The sequence below is a fragment of the Xyrauchen texanus genome, chromosome 37 (assembly GCF_025860055.1).
Source record: "Xyrauchen texanus isolate HMW12.3.18 chromosome 37, RBS_HiC_50CHRs, whole genome shotgun sequence".
NCBI classification, from domain to species: domain Eukaryota; kingdom Metazoa; phylum Chordata; class Actinopteri; order Cypriniformes; family Catostomidae; genus Xyrauchen; species Xyrauchen texanus.
Window position 1 is genome coordinate 20,981,416 of NC_068312.1, and position 19,125 is coordinate 21,000,540.

The 19,125-nt window shown below is 41.3% G+C and overlaps 1 protein-coding gene across 1 annotated transcript in view; it reads right to left on the minus strand.

Moving 5' to 3' along the window:
• LOC127630441 (serine-rich coiled-coil domain-containing protein 1-like) overlaps nucleotides 1-19,125 on the minus strand; it is a 118,490-nt gene that overhangs the window by 80,175 nt on the left and 19,190 nt on the right. Inside the window, exon 5 of the mRNA XM_052107960.1 lies at nucleotides 18,333-18,447. Within this exon, the coding sequence (XP_051963920.1) occupies nucleotides 18,333-18,447 (115 nt within the window). The remainder of the gene's footprint in view (nucleotides 1-18,332; nucleotides 18,448-19,125) is intronic.

Here is a 19,125-nt window from a genome sequence, read left to right on the forward strand (position 1 = left end):
TCTCTGGAATTTCTTCAGAGGCGTGAGGCTGTTCATCTGAAAAGATGCGGCTAGTCGCTGAACACGGCGCGCGCGCTGTGTAGATAAGCGAGCCGTCATTGCCACGGAGTCTAGTTCTATTCCAAGGAAGGAAATTGTCTGACTGGGCTGTAGTGAGCTCTTGGTCCAATTGACTGCAAGACCCAAACTGTTCAGATGGCTGAGGAGGTCTGCTCTGTGAGACAGAAGCTCCATATGTGACTGTGCCATAATCAGCCAGTCGTCCAAATAGTTCAAAATTCGCAAACCCTGACTCCACAGGGATGCGAGCGCCGCATCCATGCACTTCGTGAAAGTACGGGGTGCTAAGGACAGGCCGAACGGAAGGACGGTGTATTGATAAACCTGGCCGTCGAAGGCGAATCTCAAGAATGGCCTGTGACGGGGATTTATCTGAATCTGAAAGTATGCATCTTTCAGATCGAGAGAAATAAACCAGTCCCCTGGCGCACATGCGCGAGGAGTTTCCTGATTGTAAGCATTTTGAACGGTCTTTTTGCAAGCACCTTGTTCAAAACCCTGAGATCTAATATGGGTCTGAGGCCGCCGTCTTTCTTGGGAACAAGAAAATAACGGCTGTAAAGCCCCGACTCGCTCAGAGAGGGTGGCACTTTCTCTATGGCCCTTTTGCACAGAAGGCTTGCTATTTCTGAACGAAGCATGCACGCTGCTTCCGTGTTCACAGTGGTTTCGAGCCGCGCTCTGAAGCGAGGAGGGCGGCGATCGAACTGTAGCAAATAGCCCTGTTGTATTGTGCTTAACACCCACTTGGATATCCCTGGAATAGCTTCCCATGCTTTGAAGCGTAACGCTAGAGGGTGAATGGCCAATTCGCTCTGATTGCCGCACACAGAGCGCTGAACAAAATGTGTGAGCGCGTTTAGTGTGTTTATGCATGATTGCTCGCAGACAGCATGAACAGGCTGTTTTGTGAGTGACTTCCCGATTGGAATGAATGGGGAAAGAGTCACATCTGTTACGTGATGCGCAAGCATAGTCATGGGCACGGGACTTACACACAGAGGAATGTTTGCTGGCCGTGTAACAGAGCGGGCAGAGAATGGGCGCGCGCACGTATTCGTGGGCGCATTTATTGACTCTAGCGCTCGAGCGGTTCGTAAACGCTTTATGTGAGCGTACTCTGGTGGGGACACGAGACATGCAGTGCTTGTGTGTAGAGGTGAACACTGGATTGTGGGCACATTTTCTACACATAGGGCTGGTCGTGTGACAGAGCAGCCAGAGAATGGGCGCGCACACATTTGTGGGCGCCTTCATTGACTCTGACGCTCGAGCAGATCGTAACCGCTTTATGAGAGCATGCTCTGATAGGGGCACGGGATGTGTTATGCTTGTGTGTAGGGGTGAACACTGGGTTGTGGGCACATTTTCTACACATAAGACATGTTTGCTCTTTACAAGATTTATTTGGGTCGCCGTGAAAACGGCGTTTGAGTGCAGGCAAGCGGGCAGTGTCACCGGCTTGTTGGCTGCTAAATTCACCACTGCAGTAGCCTGAGAGAAGGGGACTGACAGGGGGCGAAGCTTTGACGGTGGTCCAGCCGCGGCGGGTCTGAGCCGTCGTTTGTTCAACACAGTTAGGAAGACTTCGGCTGCTCGGGTTTCAGCGTTACCTTAGATCGAGGCCCGCGGGGGGGCGGCGGTCTGCGGCGGCTGTCTGAGCGCAATCGAGGGCGGCCGCCCTGTCGACGCTGAGAAGTCTGAGTTTGTTGAACTGGGCTCTGTGAAGAGGCTCGTGCAGGAGGCTGATCACGTGAGCGGCCTGCAGAGGAGCTAGCGCGACGTGGCAGGAAGAGGTTCATGGCTTGGGTGGCTTTCTGGACTTCTGAGAAGCGGTCAACAATGCCACTCACCGCGGAGCCGAAGAGACCGGTCGGAGAGAGCGGTGCGTTGAGGAACGTGGAGCGCTCTGCTTCTCCCATGTCGACTAGTGTTAGCCATAAGTGTCTCTCGGTCACATTCAGCGAGGCCATGCACTTCCCTAGAGCTTGGGCTGCAGCTTTGGTAGCGCGAAGGGCGAGGTCTGTCGCGCTTCGTAGATCAGTAACAGCCTCTGGGTGCCTGCCTTTCTCATCCCACTCCCGAAGAAGGTCTGCTTGTAGGATCTGTAAAACGGCCATTGAGTGCAGAGCAGATGCGGCTTGGCCGGCGGCAGAATAGGCGCGGCCAACATAGGCGGAAGTCACTCTGCAGGCCTTAGACGGGAGCACAGGCTTGGAACGCCATCTCGCAGAGCGCGGACAAAGGTGTGCTGCTACCGAGTCCTCGACCGGGGGGATGGAGGAGTAGCCTCTCTCAGTGGCGCCGTCCACCGACGCGAGAGAGGTGGAGACGTGGGAACGGGACCTGGCTGAAAAAGGAGCGTTCCACGACTTTGCAAGCTCCGTGTGTAATTCCGGCAGGAAGGGAGCGGCCCGGGCCGCGGGTGTAGAGCGGCGATGGCTTTGAAGAAAGCAGCCGTCGAGTCTGTTGGGTGCCTGCTCAGGGGGCGGTGACCACTCGAGCCCGAGGCGGTCGACGGCCTGTGTGAGGAGGCGTGTTAACTCCCCTTCGACTCCGGCGCGGGTCCTGCTGGATTCCTAGGCTGAGGAGGCGGCTTGGGAGCCTGACCACTCCTCGCTGTCCGAAGCCATGATGGAACAGCGGCCCTTATCCTCCGCCTCGTCATCCGAGATGGCAGCAGTGCGGCCGCCCGGTGGCAACTGCGCGTCCCGGGGGGGCGGGGAGGGTGAAAGCGATGCTCGAGGGAGAAGCTCCGGCGAGGCAGTCACTTCAACCACAGTTTCCGGCAGCCTTTGTGAGCGGCGCTTCTTCCTGCGCGGCTGAAGGTAAGGCGGGCGCGGCGGTTTCTGCTTTGAGCGCTTTCGAGTCGAGCCCGCAGGGTCGACATCGGTAGCTCCTCGCAGAAATCGCATCCGCCCTCAGTGAGGGCGAGCTCTGCGTGCCCCAGTCCCAGGCAGAGAGCGCAGATGATGTGGCAGTCTCCTGTGCTGAGAAGGGCGCGACATGAGGCGCAAGTGGAGCGAGGCATCTTGAAAAAGACGCTCGTACTCTTTTGTGAATAGTTCGTGAGAACTAGCTTGCTGAATAAAAGGATACGTCGTCGGATGGCGCAGCTCGCAGGATGGCTGAAGGTGGCCGAGACGGCCGGCTTCTTCTAGCGCTGTCCACGCTTGCTTGATGCCCCTCGAACGGCGATGCGGCTTCCAGGTTAGCGATGCGAAGAGCTTCGCTGAAGAGATGAAAATCAGGGTTCCAGCCTACGAACTACGCTTATATGCACTCAAGTCACGCCCATTTTGGCGGGCTTTGATGCAGTGAGCGCGCGGACGCCTCTCATTGGATGCGAGTTCGCCCAAGCTCGTCTATAGGCTGTAGCAGTTGCCGCAGAGCAACCTATGAGCTCGCTAGCTAGCCCGCTCAAGGTCTGCAGTTGCCGCACTGCGTTGACAATGGATACAAAAATTAAGGATAATTTTTTGGCTTCAATATCTCAGAAAAGATTAATCTTTCCCGTAGCGTAGCTAGCTTACGCAATACGACAGAACCTCTCGTAAGAGAACCCTTACCGCTTCCGTTCTCCCCAGACGAGCGCTCAAGCACGCACTTGCCTCCAAATACCCCCACTGCCCTACTCAAGCCAGGGGAACAGTCCGGCCTGCCTACCACTAACACCCCACCCCACCCCCTCGAACTTAAACAGCTGGAGCGCCAGATACCAACAGGTGATCCGGGTGTTGTCATCCTTCATGAGGTGGAGTAATTGGAGCGTCAACATGAGGAATTGGACAAGCATAAAATTTTACACAGTGTTAACTTTCCTATAATCCACACAGAACCGGACCGAGCCAATTAGTTCCCAAAATTAGCAGATGGGTGAAACGAGGACAATATTATGAGAACAGGGGAGAAGACATTAGAGGGAGAAAGGGTGTGTGCACCGGCCCCCGGATACGCTGCCATATGGTCTTCCACCAGCTGGACTGCTTCGTTCAGCAATGCCGGTCAGTGGCACTGGACCCACTCGGCCATCCCCTTCAGCAACCGGGAGACCATCTGCTCCAGCACCACCAGGTTGATAACATCATCGGCATGTCCTCCTTGGCCAGCACCCACCACCAGCAGGCATCACGGAGCTACTGGGCAAAGGCAAATGGGTGGCCAACTTTGCTCAGCATCTAGGAGTGGAAGTGCTGGCGGTGTTGTTCTGGGCTGTGGCCTACCAGTTGCAAGATAAACTCCAGCTGCGACGGTAAGCTGTGGCATCCCCAATCAGCAGCGGCAGAAGATGGACCACCCACTGTTCCAGTGGTCACTTAAGTGCATCAGTGGTGTGCTCAAAGAGCTAAAGATATGCCTCTGGATAATCTTGAGGCCCCATCTTGGAGAGAAACAATGCGCTGCTTCTGGGGGCGTGGCAGCTGCCCCCTCCTGGGTTACTAACTCCGCTGCACCAGCCGGTTCTCCTCCTGGGCCCGTAGGAGTGCCTCAAAACGCTGTTGCTGCTCTCTTCGAAGATCCACGAGGGCCTGGTGTTGGCCCTGTTGGATGCTGGAAAGTTACTGGAAGACTTACTCCAGTGGCGACGATGTATCCTTCTTCTAATCTTGGGTTTCAGCACCAGTGTAACAAGTTCAAGGAATGAGGAAGCGGAAGACAGAAAATCCAACTCAAAGGTAAATTATTAACAAAAACACGTTCGCTTGAATGCGCAATGGTGTAGCTTCAGATAAATCACTCAAAAGGTTCTCTAATGGAAACGGCAGTGGCCAACAGACAAGTAGCTTGTCAGCTGGGCTCTCTTCCCCTCACTCTGAGGTCTGGCCCCTTATTTCCCCCGTCGCTCACTGCGAACATAGAAACAGCAATTAACAGCAATTCATCTCAGGTGAAAACCCTTACGGCTTCTTCTCTCCCCAGACGAACGCTCGACCACACCCTTGCTTCCACAGATACATACAATTGTTTCTACTTTGGAATTTTTCAAATGATTTCATAAATGGCTTATGTTGCCAAATGTCTTAGAAATCATAGACCGGATTCTGACTTATTCATGATGTTCTCTGAGACAAGGCATAGGGAAAGATGTGCTCATTCAATATACTCATTAAAGTAATAGAAGCTGTATAACACAATATCTGAACAGAAAGCCAGCAGCAAAGATTTTATTTTTAGTTTCTGCCTGCAAAAAAAGACTATGGCACTTAACAATATTCTCTAATGTAAAATGTAATGTCAAGGTCCATGGTCAGGTTTCTGACAAGGTAAGGTTTGTCAAAATGAAAAAAAAAATAAAACACTGCACACAGGAATTACAAAACTTAAAGTATTTCAGCTTAAGTTGACTAGTGCAATTACTTAGAGAAACAATGTATTGAGAAAAAATTAATACGCAGTTAATCATACCCCTTTAACCTGAATGTAAATTCCGTAATAAGGAATTTTCCTATAGAACAATTTAAGCTTAAAGAAGACGGAAAGTTTTTGAGAGTCTGCAGACAATGTGCCTCGCTAAACCACATCAACCAAGATCAGCACTGTATCAGTAAAGAACACACAGGATGCATACTGGTGCTCTGGTGTGAGATTCTAAGCAATGACCAAAGACGTTTACAGACAAACAATTAAAATATTGCAAACAGAATACAAGAATGCGTTCTGTGTGAATGGTCCTTAAGTGTACCACAGACAAAATCAATTTGAAAATGGATTGCAGGCCAATGATGGGCTTATAATCAATAAGGGAAAAAAAAAACAATCAATATATTGACTTTAAACTCCACATTTTCAATTGTCTATCACAAAAATGTAGGCTAATGTCTTGGAATTATCTTTATGGGTGGCAAATATTGATATACAATTAATCAGCATATCCTGAAATTTGTTTGATAAAATCTTTAAGTGGTTGACCGCCCTAATGAAAAACAATACTTATTATTTAAAAAGGAAATCAGAGTGAGCATTACAGCAGTCATTATCTATCATTTCTTAACAACTCTAGTGACTAAGCATTTACTTTAGGTCAGTTATCGGAGGCATTCAAAACAATTCAGAAACACAATTTTGCCACTCTCCGGCAATTCTTAGGCACATTAGAAACACAGACACTGGTGTTAAATGCCATCTCCTAAATATATCAGTATTATTGTGGTGTCTGTATGGGTTTGGGGGTGTTATTTACTTGGAGGCTCCATATATCTGGTCATTTTTAAGATTCAAACGTCAATCACAATTTGACAGTGTCACTGCATCTTTGACAGACTTTGCAATTGGTCTCCATAATAATACTTAACACAGTCAAAGACATTTCTGAGAATAACTAGTCAACCATGACACTCATTTCAGTAGAGATTGATGTTAGTATATTGCCAAGCTAAGGACCCAATCCTCTAAAATAAGAAAACAAATATTGTACATGCCTATCTTTAGGAACAGCCTTCATGTTGAGAGCATGCCTATGTTGCCTTTCAACAATCCTGCCTATGTCAGAACCTCACTAGGTTTTGGAACAGAGCCTATCTATTATTTATAACATCACACTGTTTATTTACCCATAGTAGATGCAAGGTGTTTTTAATCATGTCTTTGGAAATGCTCCTGTCCCAAGATACCCCTTAAAGCTGCTGACCTCAGGGCCTTTTCACTTTGCTGCTGTTGCAGGTTTGTCTCACTATTTACACCAAAAGTCACACCTACTGTACATATTCCACTTTAATTATCAAGTCCCCTGCATCATTCTACTATAGAATATTCATTATCACATTGCATCTGGCCATTATCCGATTATGGCACTGCTAACACTGCCGTCAAGTTTAGGGCTTTTTTGCATTTGACCCCTACTTAGCGGGTTGACATCCCCCCTGCGTGAGCTCTCATTTGGAGGCAGTGTTATTCAAGGTCACTGAGAGCCAGAATACTGGCGTTCCGTACTGGCACATGACAGATTGACATTCTGTAATACAGTTAAGCGCCGTTCTCATCAAGCTGTTAGCTTCATATTTAGCATTATGCAACCCTGGTCCTTTGTTCTTTAATTACATATTAACTTGGCACAAAAGGAGCAGAGCTCCTCCCATGTTTCACTGTTCCCCATCACAGTTGAACACTTGTGTATTTTAAATTTAACAATTGATTTGATTGCTTGGCTTCCAGGAGCAAATATTCAGATTATAAAATAATAAATACATTGAAATAATCACTGTCCTTGTTAGTACATTTATTATTGTAATGGAGATTTTAAAGACTTCTGTCCTTTTCTGTTGAGTCATTTCTAAGCTATTTAACCTGTATGCATTCCGTAACCGTGGCTCCGTTGGCGTGTGTACTGCGCGTGAGAGTGGAGAGCCTGCTTTAAACAAAAACAAGTTTAAAGAAAGAGTGGATCCTGTTAGAAAGTATTCACGGATAAGTGTGAGAGAGGCAAAGTTTTAAAAGGTGCACTCAGTCATTTTCACCTCATTAAAGTTTACATGAAAAGGAAACAAATAGTACTATTAAAAATAAGTTTAAAATGATGTACACTCACATGGAGATGAGGACTCCAATAATATTAGAAGCATATAGCCATTTTATTCTACATGATGCAGGTCACCTCATAGTGGCTGGCACGTAGAGATCACGTGACCAGTCGAATACTACAAGCTTTATCTCGGTAACCCCCATTCATTCATACATACTTCATTCATAGTAATGATTTACGTTACTAACGTTTATGATGTTACGACATGGAACCCTGCCACCAAACTCACTACAAAAGTTTATCTTGGGAATACTCTGAACAGGCTTCCACAGGTAGCATGCAAACTTAACTGTCCCTATGTGATGCAATACAACACCTTAACAAAATGTATGGATGGATGTGTGTATGTGCACCTGTTGGCATTGCTCTGGCCCGATGGCATGCAGCGTAGAGATTGGGTTTAATGGTCCAGCCCTGGCATTGATACAGTTCAGTTAAATTTTAAAATAGTGGTGATGTTGGGTGGGCCTGGGTAGCTCAGCGAGTATTGACAATAACTACCACCCCTGGAGTTGTGAGTTTGAATCCTGGGTGTGCTGAGTGACTCCAACCAGGTCTCCTAAGCAACCAAATTGGCCCGGTTGCTAGGGAGGAGGGTAGAGTCACTTGGGGTAGCCTCATCGTGGTCGCTATAATTTGTGGTTCTTGCTCTCGTGGGGCACATGGTGAGTTGTGCACGAATGTCGTGAAGAATAGAGTGGGCCTCCACACACGCTACGTCTCTGTGGTAACGCGCTCAACAAGCCACGTGATAAAATGCGTGGATTGCCAGTCACAGACGCGGAGGCAACTGAGATTCGTCCTCTGCCACCCAGATGGAGTCACTATGTCACAACAAAGGACTTAAAAGCACACTGGGAATTGGGCATCCCAAATTGGGGAGAAAAATAAATCAACAATCATAATATGACAATCCCCTCCCTCCCCCCAAAAAAGCCATCATCAGTAGTCCAATAATGGGTTAATTATCCACAGCGACAAAACATTGTACACAGGCGACAGATCCCAGTGTGTCCTAGTCGATAAAAATTCCACTTATGTCCTTCCCCCCCGGACGCATCCACCGCCTCCTTACCACTCACATGTGAGTGACGCCATCTGGGCCCTGCATTTTTCAGCCAGTACTATCCCTAACTGTGTGCCTTAAATACTTAATTACAACAATCATCATAAAACATCATTATTGCAATATGGACCATGTTGTTCCGTGACCATGTGGACCATGTTGCTCCCTTGATGTCTGGAAAAAATGGAAATTAAAGTGTTTAGATCTCAAAAAAAGCAACTGCAAATGGACGCATGAACTACAGCAGTGAAGTGAGGTGTCTGGATACCTGCAGTACTGCAGTAGTGAACGTCATTTATGCCAATTAAATGTAAGTTTGATAGGTAGAGCTCTAAAAGGGACTGAAGATCGCTCACATTATAATAAATGAAGTTGCACAAGTCATTTACTATTACATTTAGTAATTTAGCAGACGCTTTAACCAAAACGATTTATAAATTAGGAACACAAAAAAAATAAAAAAATCCTTTCCTTGTCCGTGGGTCACACAGACAGCTTCATTGAACAGCTTTATTGATTATAATTGGTGCGATCCAATATTCTTTCAGCTGTGGAAATAATAGTGAGCATCTACAGTATAATACCATTTAATCTCCTCTCTCTTGTATATGCTCAGTAACAACACAACCTCTAGAGAAGTCACATCATGTAAATGTTTAATGTATGTTAACTGAGAGCCTTATTTTAAAGAATCCGGTAATGATGCAGGAGGTGCTCCCAGACCAGCCTTCTTATTCCTTTGTTACCGTTTACATCCTTTAAATGGTCTACGCAGTGATTTCTACCTTTCATTTTCCTAGAAATGGTCCATTTCCTCGCCCTTATACTGTCTCTGGTCAAATTATCATCATCTTCAAACTAATAAGCATTACTAGAAGCTACTGCTGCCATGTAATATTCCTCATCAAGGAAAGCATCAGTATGATAGATATGGTTGACTGTTGATATTGTTGGCTCTGAGGTAATATTGAGTGACTTTGTCAAAAACTAATTTCCTAACTAGTACCATGAACTCAAAATGTAAAGACTCTTGGACATTATGCTCATATTTCTTGATGTTGGCCATCTTGTTTATAGAAGCAATATATTTTGACAAAACCCTAAGAGACTGCATCAAATTGCTAAAGACTCATGAATGCAAGCATTTCTGGCAGCAATTGTAGTGTTTAAAAGTCAACAGTTTTCACACTGCCATTAACCATCTTCCTCAAAACATTTTGACTCGTTTTATTACAATGACTAGCTTCTGGCCAAGATCAGCAACCTCAGCAGTGACATCATTTGTGTTTGCTTGTTTCTTTCTAACTCTTTAACCCCAAACATCTGAAAGGTTTGAATGTGTTAATTTTGTTCATCACGTGTCATCCCTTGCAGCTTCATTTTTTGTAGTAGGGCATAAGAGATGATGTCAGAGCGCACATGGGAGTGGTTGCAGGCGGTTCGTTGACATTAATGCAATCTTTCTGGTTGATTAAATATGTATTTGTTTGGAAGAGTCATTTGTTGCAAGTGACAGTCATAGGGAGCCTACAGATAGAAAAGGTTCTGATGGAACATCTGACAGGTAGGAATGCATGAGATTTGTTTTGAGGGAGTGGAAAGAACCAGGTTTGTTTGAAATCAAGCAGAATACAGGAAGATGGATTTCCAAAAGCTCAACTGGATTCTCTGAAATTCTTATTGGTCAATAGATGCCTACATCAGAGTACATTGCAGAAAGAGTTAAAGGAATAGAGTTCACCCAAACATTATGACATTAATATATGCAATGTCTCTCCAAACTCATATGACTTTCTTTCTTTGGTGGAAAACAAACACTGTAAACCTAATGCCTAAAACCCAATGCTCAAAGTAATTTATTGTATTGAGTAGGGGAAGTATTAATAATACAAATTAGTTCAAAGAAATTAACCTTGAAGAGCATTCAGAACTTTCTCTTTCTTTTGAGTTCACAAAACTGAAATCTTTGAAGTAACCTAAACTGTATTATTGTTTTGAGTGTAATGAACTTGTATCTTTAAAATTACATGAACTTAAATTGTTCAATTGAACTGAATGATGCTCAGAAGTCTCTGAATCTGAGCCATCAATGATGCAATTGGAGCATAGAAGCAGAGACTTTTGGCCATTTTTGTCTACAATTTTGACCAAAAGCTTAGGTTTGCTATAAAAATTATGTAGGCTACTGGGCATTCCATGTTACTCTTATTTTTATATTAATAAGCGTTTTGTGTAGATCAATGTATTCTGCAGCGCTGACGTGAATCATGTGAAAGACCCTTTTCAATGATCATCGCTCTTCTCAATCACAAAAGTGACCGATTATGTTATCAAAATTGCAAATTTCTCTGAATGGTGAGGAGTTTGGATCCCTTTATTATTTCTTTTTTCATGCATTTAATTTATTTTGTGGAATTTTATCTTTTTCCATGGCACACATGACAATCTTCCACGGCACACTAGTGTGTGGAAACACTGCTCTAGTTGTCTTAGTGATCTTCAAATTTACAATATTTTGACACCTAAAAATTATGGCATCAATTTGTAGGCCATCTCGGAATTTACCAAGGGTCCCTCTGGAATTTCCTATAGGTTTTTAGATTGGCAGTTTTGGATTTATGAGTACAATAAGGTCTATGGTTAAGATAATTACACCTTTTTTTTCCAAATCACACACACTTGTTGTAGTCCTCATCTCATTCATATTCACATATGCATACACTGTATGTATGTACTTCATGTTGTTTATTGCTTTATTGTTTGGTTTGCTTGTATTTTTTAGATTATAACTTTTTTTTTTTTTTTTTTAAGTGCCTTGAATGTTGGAAAAGCAATATATAAAATACATTTATTACTGTTGTTGTTATTATTATTTCTATTATTAATTTGATTTTGTTGAAAGACATGGCAGGTCACATGATAATTAGTTAATTTTGTCCCTGTAGAATAAAACAGCTTTTTCTAGGCCACTGATATGACTGGAGTCTTCATCTCATGTACTGAATTGTGTACATCATTGTACTCATATTATTCAAAAGTATTATTAATTTCTTAATAAAACTATGAAAAAGAATGACTGTGTGCACATTTAAAGAAAATCCAGGAAAGCAAGGAAATTTAATTTGATATTGTTTTAAAATTAGATTTTTACCCTCAGACGACCTTTCTATAATAGATCCAACTGTAATAAAGCCATTACTTTCCTCACAAAATGGCAAAAGGAAAAATACCCAATTGATATGGTCCAGGATTTCAGTTTCCTTCAATTTTAAAGTACGCACTCTCTCTCTCTCTCTCTCTGTGTGTGAAAGCCATATGAGAGAAAATCAATCATAAACCTCTATGCTGTTTCAGTCTTGCAGCTCTGCTAAGTTGGACTGAGGCTCTTTCTTCAGCTCTCTCCTATAGCTTCATCATTCTGCCTCTCTTCAGAGAGCAAAACACTTCCTTCTGCCTTGCTTCAGAGCGGTAAAATGGGCGAAGTGAGAAAAACACAACATGAGCTGCTGTGCATCAGTCTCGCTGATGGTTGATGCATTTTCCACACCAACAGCCCAGATTTTGCCTAGGGATAATATACCTTGTCACTTAGTCAGGGTGTAGGATTATATCCTGTCAAACAGTGCATACTCAACTCTAGCTGAGCTTGACTCACAGCAGAAAACAGGCCTCCCAGCCACTGTACATTAAAGACATCTATACTAACTGACACCTCCCCACCATAATGACACTATACCGCAACCCCATGTATCTTTCACGTCACTTCTGCCCGGCCCTTCTGAGTGATGAATTTCACAATTATGAGAGAAAGCCAATTACTTTACTTTTTCATTAATTTGTAACGTAGATTATTACTCCTGCTAGGAAAAGCATGTTTTATTTAGGGGAGCAGTTCACCCAAAAATGAAAAGTCCCTCGTATTATTGAACCCCTCATGTCATTGCAAACCTGTTTGTGGTTATGTTTTATATGGAACACAAAATAAGAATTTTTGGACAATCTTTTATGTAGCTCTTTTTTTGTGACCACAGCAAGCAAGCTCCATGAAGCACAAAACACACCATAACAATAGTTCAGATCCCTACTATAAAAGACCAGCTTATCCAACATGCAATTCCCATGCTGATATATTATGGTTAGTACGGATTTGTTGCATGTCTCGCTGGTGGAAAAGCATAGCCAAGCTTTTTACCAGCAAAACCTAGCTGGTGAAGCCTTTTGGTCCGGCATGGTCTTTCTGATGAAGCTGGTTTAGATAGTTTGAAAGCCTGGTGGGAAAACCAGCATCACATACAAGCCGACCAGTAAACAAAACACAACATAAGCTGGTAACCAGCAATATAATTATTTTTTTTGTTTGTCTGTATCTTTTTTCAGCAGGGATGACACAAATCTTCAGACATACAATAGTTTTGTATGTGGAACAGCCTAAAATTTAAGTCATTATTTACTGACTTCATACCAACATTCGGATTCAAAAAGGGAACACAGACGTCAGGTTTAATGTCATGGATGCAAAAACAGCATTTGCTATCACATACTGTATGTGTCGTAACCGAAGTTGATGCTCCAGTTCGAATAGGCAAAATTGCTATTAACTGCAGTGATAACAACTTCAACTTCAGTCTTCTTCTCACACAGAGCGTACTTGGTATACTTTATTTGTACTCCTTTTTGGAGTTTGACAGCTGTGGTAACAATGAATTGTTGTTGTATGGAAAAGAGATGGATAAAGACTAAAAGAGATGGAGAAATTAGCCTTGCTTCCACTGAAAAAAAAACAGCAAACAGGTTTGAAATGACACGAGGGGGGGAGTAAATAAAAAATAAAAACATTTTCACTTTTGGATGAACTTTAAATGTTCTCTCTACTGCTACTACACCATGCCAAGTGACAAACAATTAATAATGAAACCAGTTATGGCTGAATAAATAGCGTAAACCAGGGTGACAATGAAAAGAATAAACCTTGTCGATCACAAGTTTGTATCATAGTACACGATGTGAGATCATTAACATTGATGAAAACAGAACAAATTCTCAGGGTGCCATAAATTCAGAAAATGCATAAAGAGATTCTTCGGATGCAACATAAACCAAAATAACACTGACTTGCGGGGCTACGGAGTAGAAATCTCATTCAAAACTATGTCAAAGACATCAAGACAAGGTCATTCAATCACCACCTGCTGACAAGGCGAAAATACGTGTTCTGGAAGCAGCATGGCTTTTATGAGGCATTCGGTAGCTCAAATTTACAATAAAATGTCATATCCCAGTGTAGGTCTAGAAATGTAATTCTCATAACCTTTCTGCAATTCAAGGTAATATTTTCTTTGGCACTGAGGTGTTGGTTTTAAATATTAAAGCCTCTACTTGTGTAAAAAAAAAAAAACATTTAAATTACTTGTAACATGTAGTGAACATGCAGTTTTAGAGTATCCTAAAATTAGTAATGATTTCAAAATAAACCCAGTGTATTTTGGGAAATGCTCTAATTATCTCAATACATGTTTGGAAATGTAATTATCATTATCTTTCTGCAATTCAAGGTAATATTTCTAGTTTTGCACTGCAGTGTTGCTTTAAAACCTTACAATTAATTATCAACAATTAATCACATTATATGCAGTTAGAGGAATAGATCACCCAAAAATGAAAATTCGATCATAATTTACTCACCCTCATGTCATTTCACACCCATAGGACTTTCTTTCTTATGAAGAACAAAAAAGAGCGATATCCAGGTCCATCTTTCAAATACAATGGCTGTTTACAGCAGCTTACTTTTAAGACCCAAATCTTTTAAGACCCAAAAGTATCATGAAAGATATCAATGCGACTCAAGCTTCATATTCCAAGTCTTCTGAAGGCCTGTGATGAATTTTGGCAAGAAAGAACCAACAATAAGTAATTTCAGTCCAAATATTGACGTTGCATCTTCATGAGCGTTTGTGTTCACACAAGAAATTGTGCTGTTTAGCACTAAAAACAATGCAAGTCATCATATTTTTGGGTTAACTATTCCTTTAAAATGTAGCAGTTTGAGAGTATATTCTGTATTAATTTTAAAATAAACCCAGTCTATTTTAGGGCATCCTCTAAATATATGATTAAATGTTATTTTCCAATATAGGTTTATGTCATTTCCATAACCTTGCTGAAATTCAAGGTAATAATTACACTGTTGATTTTAAACTTCAAACCTTCCACTTGTGTGGATAATTAATTATTAATCACTTATTCAATGTAGTTAACAAGCAGACGTTTAGAGTACATCCTATAATAATTTCAAAATAAACCCAGTCAATTTGGGGTCATGCTCTAAAAACTGTACAAATAATTATAAGGTCAGGAAATGTTTTACATTTTCTAGGCTAATTTCCATGCTATAATTTGCGCTCTCTCTCGCTCTCTCGCTCGTCAGAGCAGACTTTCAGTTTCAGCTTTTAAGAGAACATTATCTAAATGTACAAACCACTGGCGAGATGAATGCTTATGCCACTCCATCCAGTGAAAGTTTGATTGTTTAGGAAACAAGATGCAATATAGTGGTGGAAATAGGACTTGCACCCACTGAATAAAAGTATACAGAACCATATAAATCCAATTAATCAGAAGTCAAAATCAGTAACTTAGCAAGTTCATTAGCATCTGAATGCTGTAAGTAACTTGCTAGTCCATGAACTAATTTTTTCAAAAATGCCTCAAATCAAGTCTATACATTAATTTGGTCTATTCCCCTCAGAGTTGCAAGGCTAATGTTGTGCTTCTGTTAAAACAATTATGAAGCCTCAATAGCATTTTTTTATGTCAATATAGTGGTTGTCAATTGGTAGGTCACAACCTAAAAATGGGTCACATATTTGTTGATAGGGTCAATGACAGCTGTGAAAAAACATTGCTAACTGCAAATAATAAAATACAACCAACTACTTAATTGCCCATAATTAGGAGGTATAAATACAAGTTCATCAAACATGGTGTGTACAAACCACAATGTGAGTTACTGGCTGCCAAGATAAATTGATAATTAACTTTTTTCATATTAATATTAATTGCACAAAAATGTAATTGTTTGATTTTAAAAGGATAGTTCTCACAAAAAGAAGTTTGTGTCATCATTTGGAACAACATGATGATGAGTAAGTAAGGAGATTGTTAGGCCTCAGTCACCATTTACATTTTTTCACTCCATACAATGACAGTGAATTGTAACTGAGGATGTGAATCCCTAACATTCTACCTAAAGGCTGGATTACACAACAACAACAACTTTTAAAATCGGTTTAAAAACAGATTTTAAAATAGTAAGCATCAGACACTTGCCGGTAGGGCAGGGACGATTCATCGACGTCATCGATTACAGAAATACATCGATTTGCATATTACCACCCGCACGTGGCATTAGCTCCGTTGCTCCGGATCTGATCCAGCCATCTTTCTTTCCCTACACATTCAAATAATCATTGGCTCCGCCCTTTATGATCTAATCCTCCATTTTGAAACTGGTTTCCATTTTGAATTCAGTTCGCCATTTTGAACCTAGTTCTCAATGTTGAAACTGATCCTACATTTTTAGTTTAATCCGCTATTTTGTGTCTTTGTTTCCGAATCTAGTCACACCCACCCCCACCCCCACACCCACACACACAAGCATATAGCTCCACAATTTAGTTAGGATTTCCATGTTATGTTTTTGTGTTATATTCATATAGTATAGTTCAGTGCTGTTTGATTATAATAAATCTTGTTAAGAAGTACTTCTAGTTGTTTGTTTGAATATTTGTGTAAGCCAGCCTCTGCCACGTCAAGAACTCCCGTATTACTTCAGTATTGTTAAATTGTTGTTGTTAGAAGCCAACTGTAACCAGATTACTGTTGGATTCGTATGGCAATAATTTGATTAGCTTCTTCCCTTTTTGATTATTAATCAAGATTCTCAATCTTCAGGGTAGAATTTTATGAGACTTGATCAGTCACTTACTATCATTTTTCTCTTGTCAAAGTTCAATTCTATTATTTAATTTAATTAATAATTAATAAATATTAATATCTGATAGTAAAACTGATCTAAACAACCAGTGCACCTTACAAAAAGTTAAACTCCACTTGAGTGTTTGTGCGCAATTTCCATTTTATGAGCTTCGTAGCCACTGCATGCTCGATTCCTTTTGGCTGATCACCGTATGACTTGAGATTTCAGTCACGCAGCACCATACACTACGAGATTTCCTCTAGTAGTCGTGGAAAGTCGGGTTTAAAAATATCAAACATGTTTGATATCCTCCGACTAGATGGAATCCCATTCGAAGGGTAAGAAATCAGTGTTGGTACCAATCATACACTATGTGATTTTCTCTGACTCACCCTTTAAGGTCTTATTGTTTACTATTCTATTATCAACTGTGTTGATTTTCCACTCAATGTCCAAAGCAAAAATTTGGAAGGAAAACCAGTGAGAATTACTGGTCTATATACAGTATAACATCTTGCACAAACTAACGCATAGATTACTTTGAATCCATTCTAATACACTTAACTTAACTGGCAAATTTAGAAGGCAAACAACATTCATGTTTTTCTTATCAGTGAAAGACTTAACCTCTCTAGAAAGGCTTTTGATGGGTTTACTTACCCAACTGTGATACTGATTTCCCCCATTACAAGGAACTAATTGAAAATTACACAAGTAATTACATTAGAGATTTCACCATAGTGCTAAAGTGCTAAATGTTTCCTAACTAACAATTAAGATGATTTAGGACAAATATGAATTGAATAACTTCCCTACCCAGCAGTTCTGACAACTTCATTCTCATTATTTAATGACAGTTATCAGCAGTTTGTGTATACATTTAAAAAATAAAAAAAAGTTTAAAAACCTTTAAAAGCTGAAGTGTGTAACTTTTTTGGTGTAAAAATTGTTTCTCTTATCCCAGCTGAATATGCAGGGACAACTAAAAGCAAGACATTCTCAGGTTAATTTTCTTGAAAACTGTAAACACGATGGCTCTGTGGCTTTACAAAAATTCCTTGAAAAGTTTGTTTTGAGCGACCTGTCCAGCCTGACACAACAACACTGATGCAACCAATGCCGTCAGTTGGGGGCAGACCTACTGCATTTGTTTGTTAAATAAAAAGGGCAACATTTTAGCAAAGCTGTTTTGAAAAATTACACTCTTACAATTAAACTTACAGAGAAATGACACTCTTCATCTTTAATTGTTAAAGTCAATATGAAAACAAAATTGACCCCATTTACTTAATGTATATTCTTTATCGTGCACTATACTTGTTCCACCTATGAAGATTTATTTATTTTCCATTGACATCACAAATCTCACATTTCATCCCTTCTCCATCAGTTATCAGACTCCATTCTAGTATTTAATGCCTATTTTTTTACAATCAAATAAATTCCCAATGTATAAAATCAAGTTCTGCACTACATTTACTCATAGAATATCCTGCAGACTTTCAGACAGAAATATGTCACACTGCGAATGTTAAATGGGTTGCAAACAGAATGGGGAATTTAGCCTTAGATAACCATTGAGTGGTTTGCAACAATGTGAACATCTTTACTGTGTCATTGAAGTGTGTATGTTATATTAGTCTCCCTGTCAAAACATGTTGCAGTGTGACCGAGTGGTTTATAGAGAAGCTCTGGAGAGGCAACGATACCTGTGGGGGGGCTCCCTGGGCTCTCTTCCAGAGGTCCGCTCCATGGGGGCCTCCATGGGTGAGGGCAGCAGGTTTAGAAACGATGCAAGGGACTGACTGGAATCCTCCCGTGAAGCTGTAATAGTAAACAAAGTCCAAGTGACCACAAAACTATCCGCTTTCTCATTTTCTTTCAAATGAGATTTCAATGCTACCAAAGAAATGGGAATGTCATTAATATGTGATGAAATGATTTAATGAGGTTCTATGACTACAATACATACAAAACTTGGAGTCTAAAATCCAATCTCCAGGGGAAGTTCATAACAAAGTCTTTGAATACTATCAAGCAAAGGCACTACGCTATACATTTATCATGCAATAGAACTGCTTTAGCGAATATCAGCAATGACATCTGCAGTGTTTATGTGTCTAGAGGGGTTGTCTTTGGTGCATGTTAACATGTAGCATTGCATGTGCTGATGTAAATCCTCCTGATAGATCAGAATATTAGGAAAATTAACAGGACTGCATGTCTAATACACATAGTATGGGTGCATAAATTTATGGGGTAACATTTTACAAGGTATTAAAATCTAAAAGCTTTCCGGCTAAAGAGCAGGAAAGGAAAGTAGGTCTCATCTTTTTATGATCTACTGCAAAAATAATTTCTTCGAGCGATCCAGCCATTTAAAGAGTGTGTAATTCCTACAACAAGACTGAACAACATGAATATGAATTAGAGACAAATGCCATGACGTGTGTTCGAGAGTCTGAAGTAAAAGGAGAGAGTAGCTGGAATCTAGTAAAAACA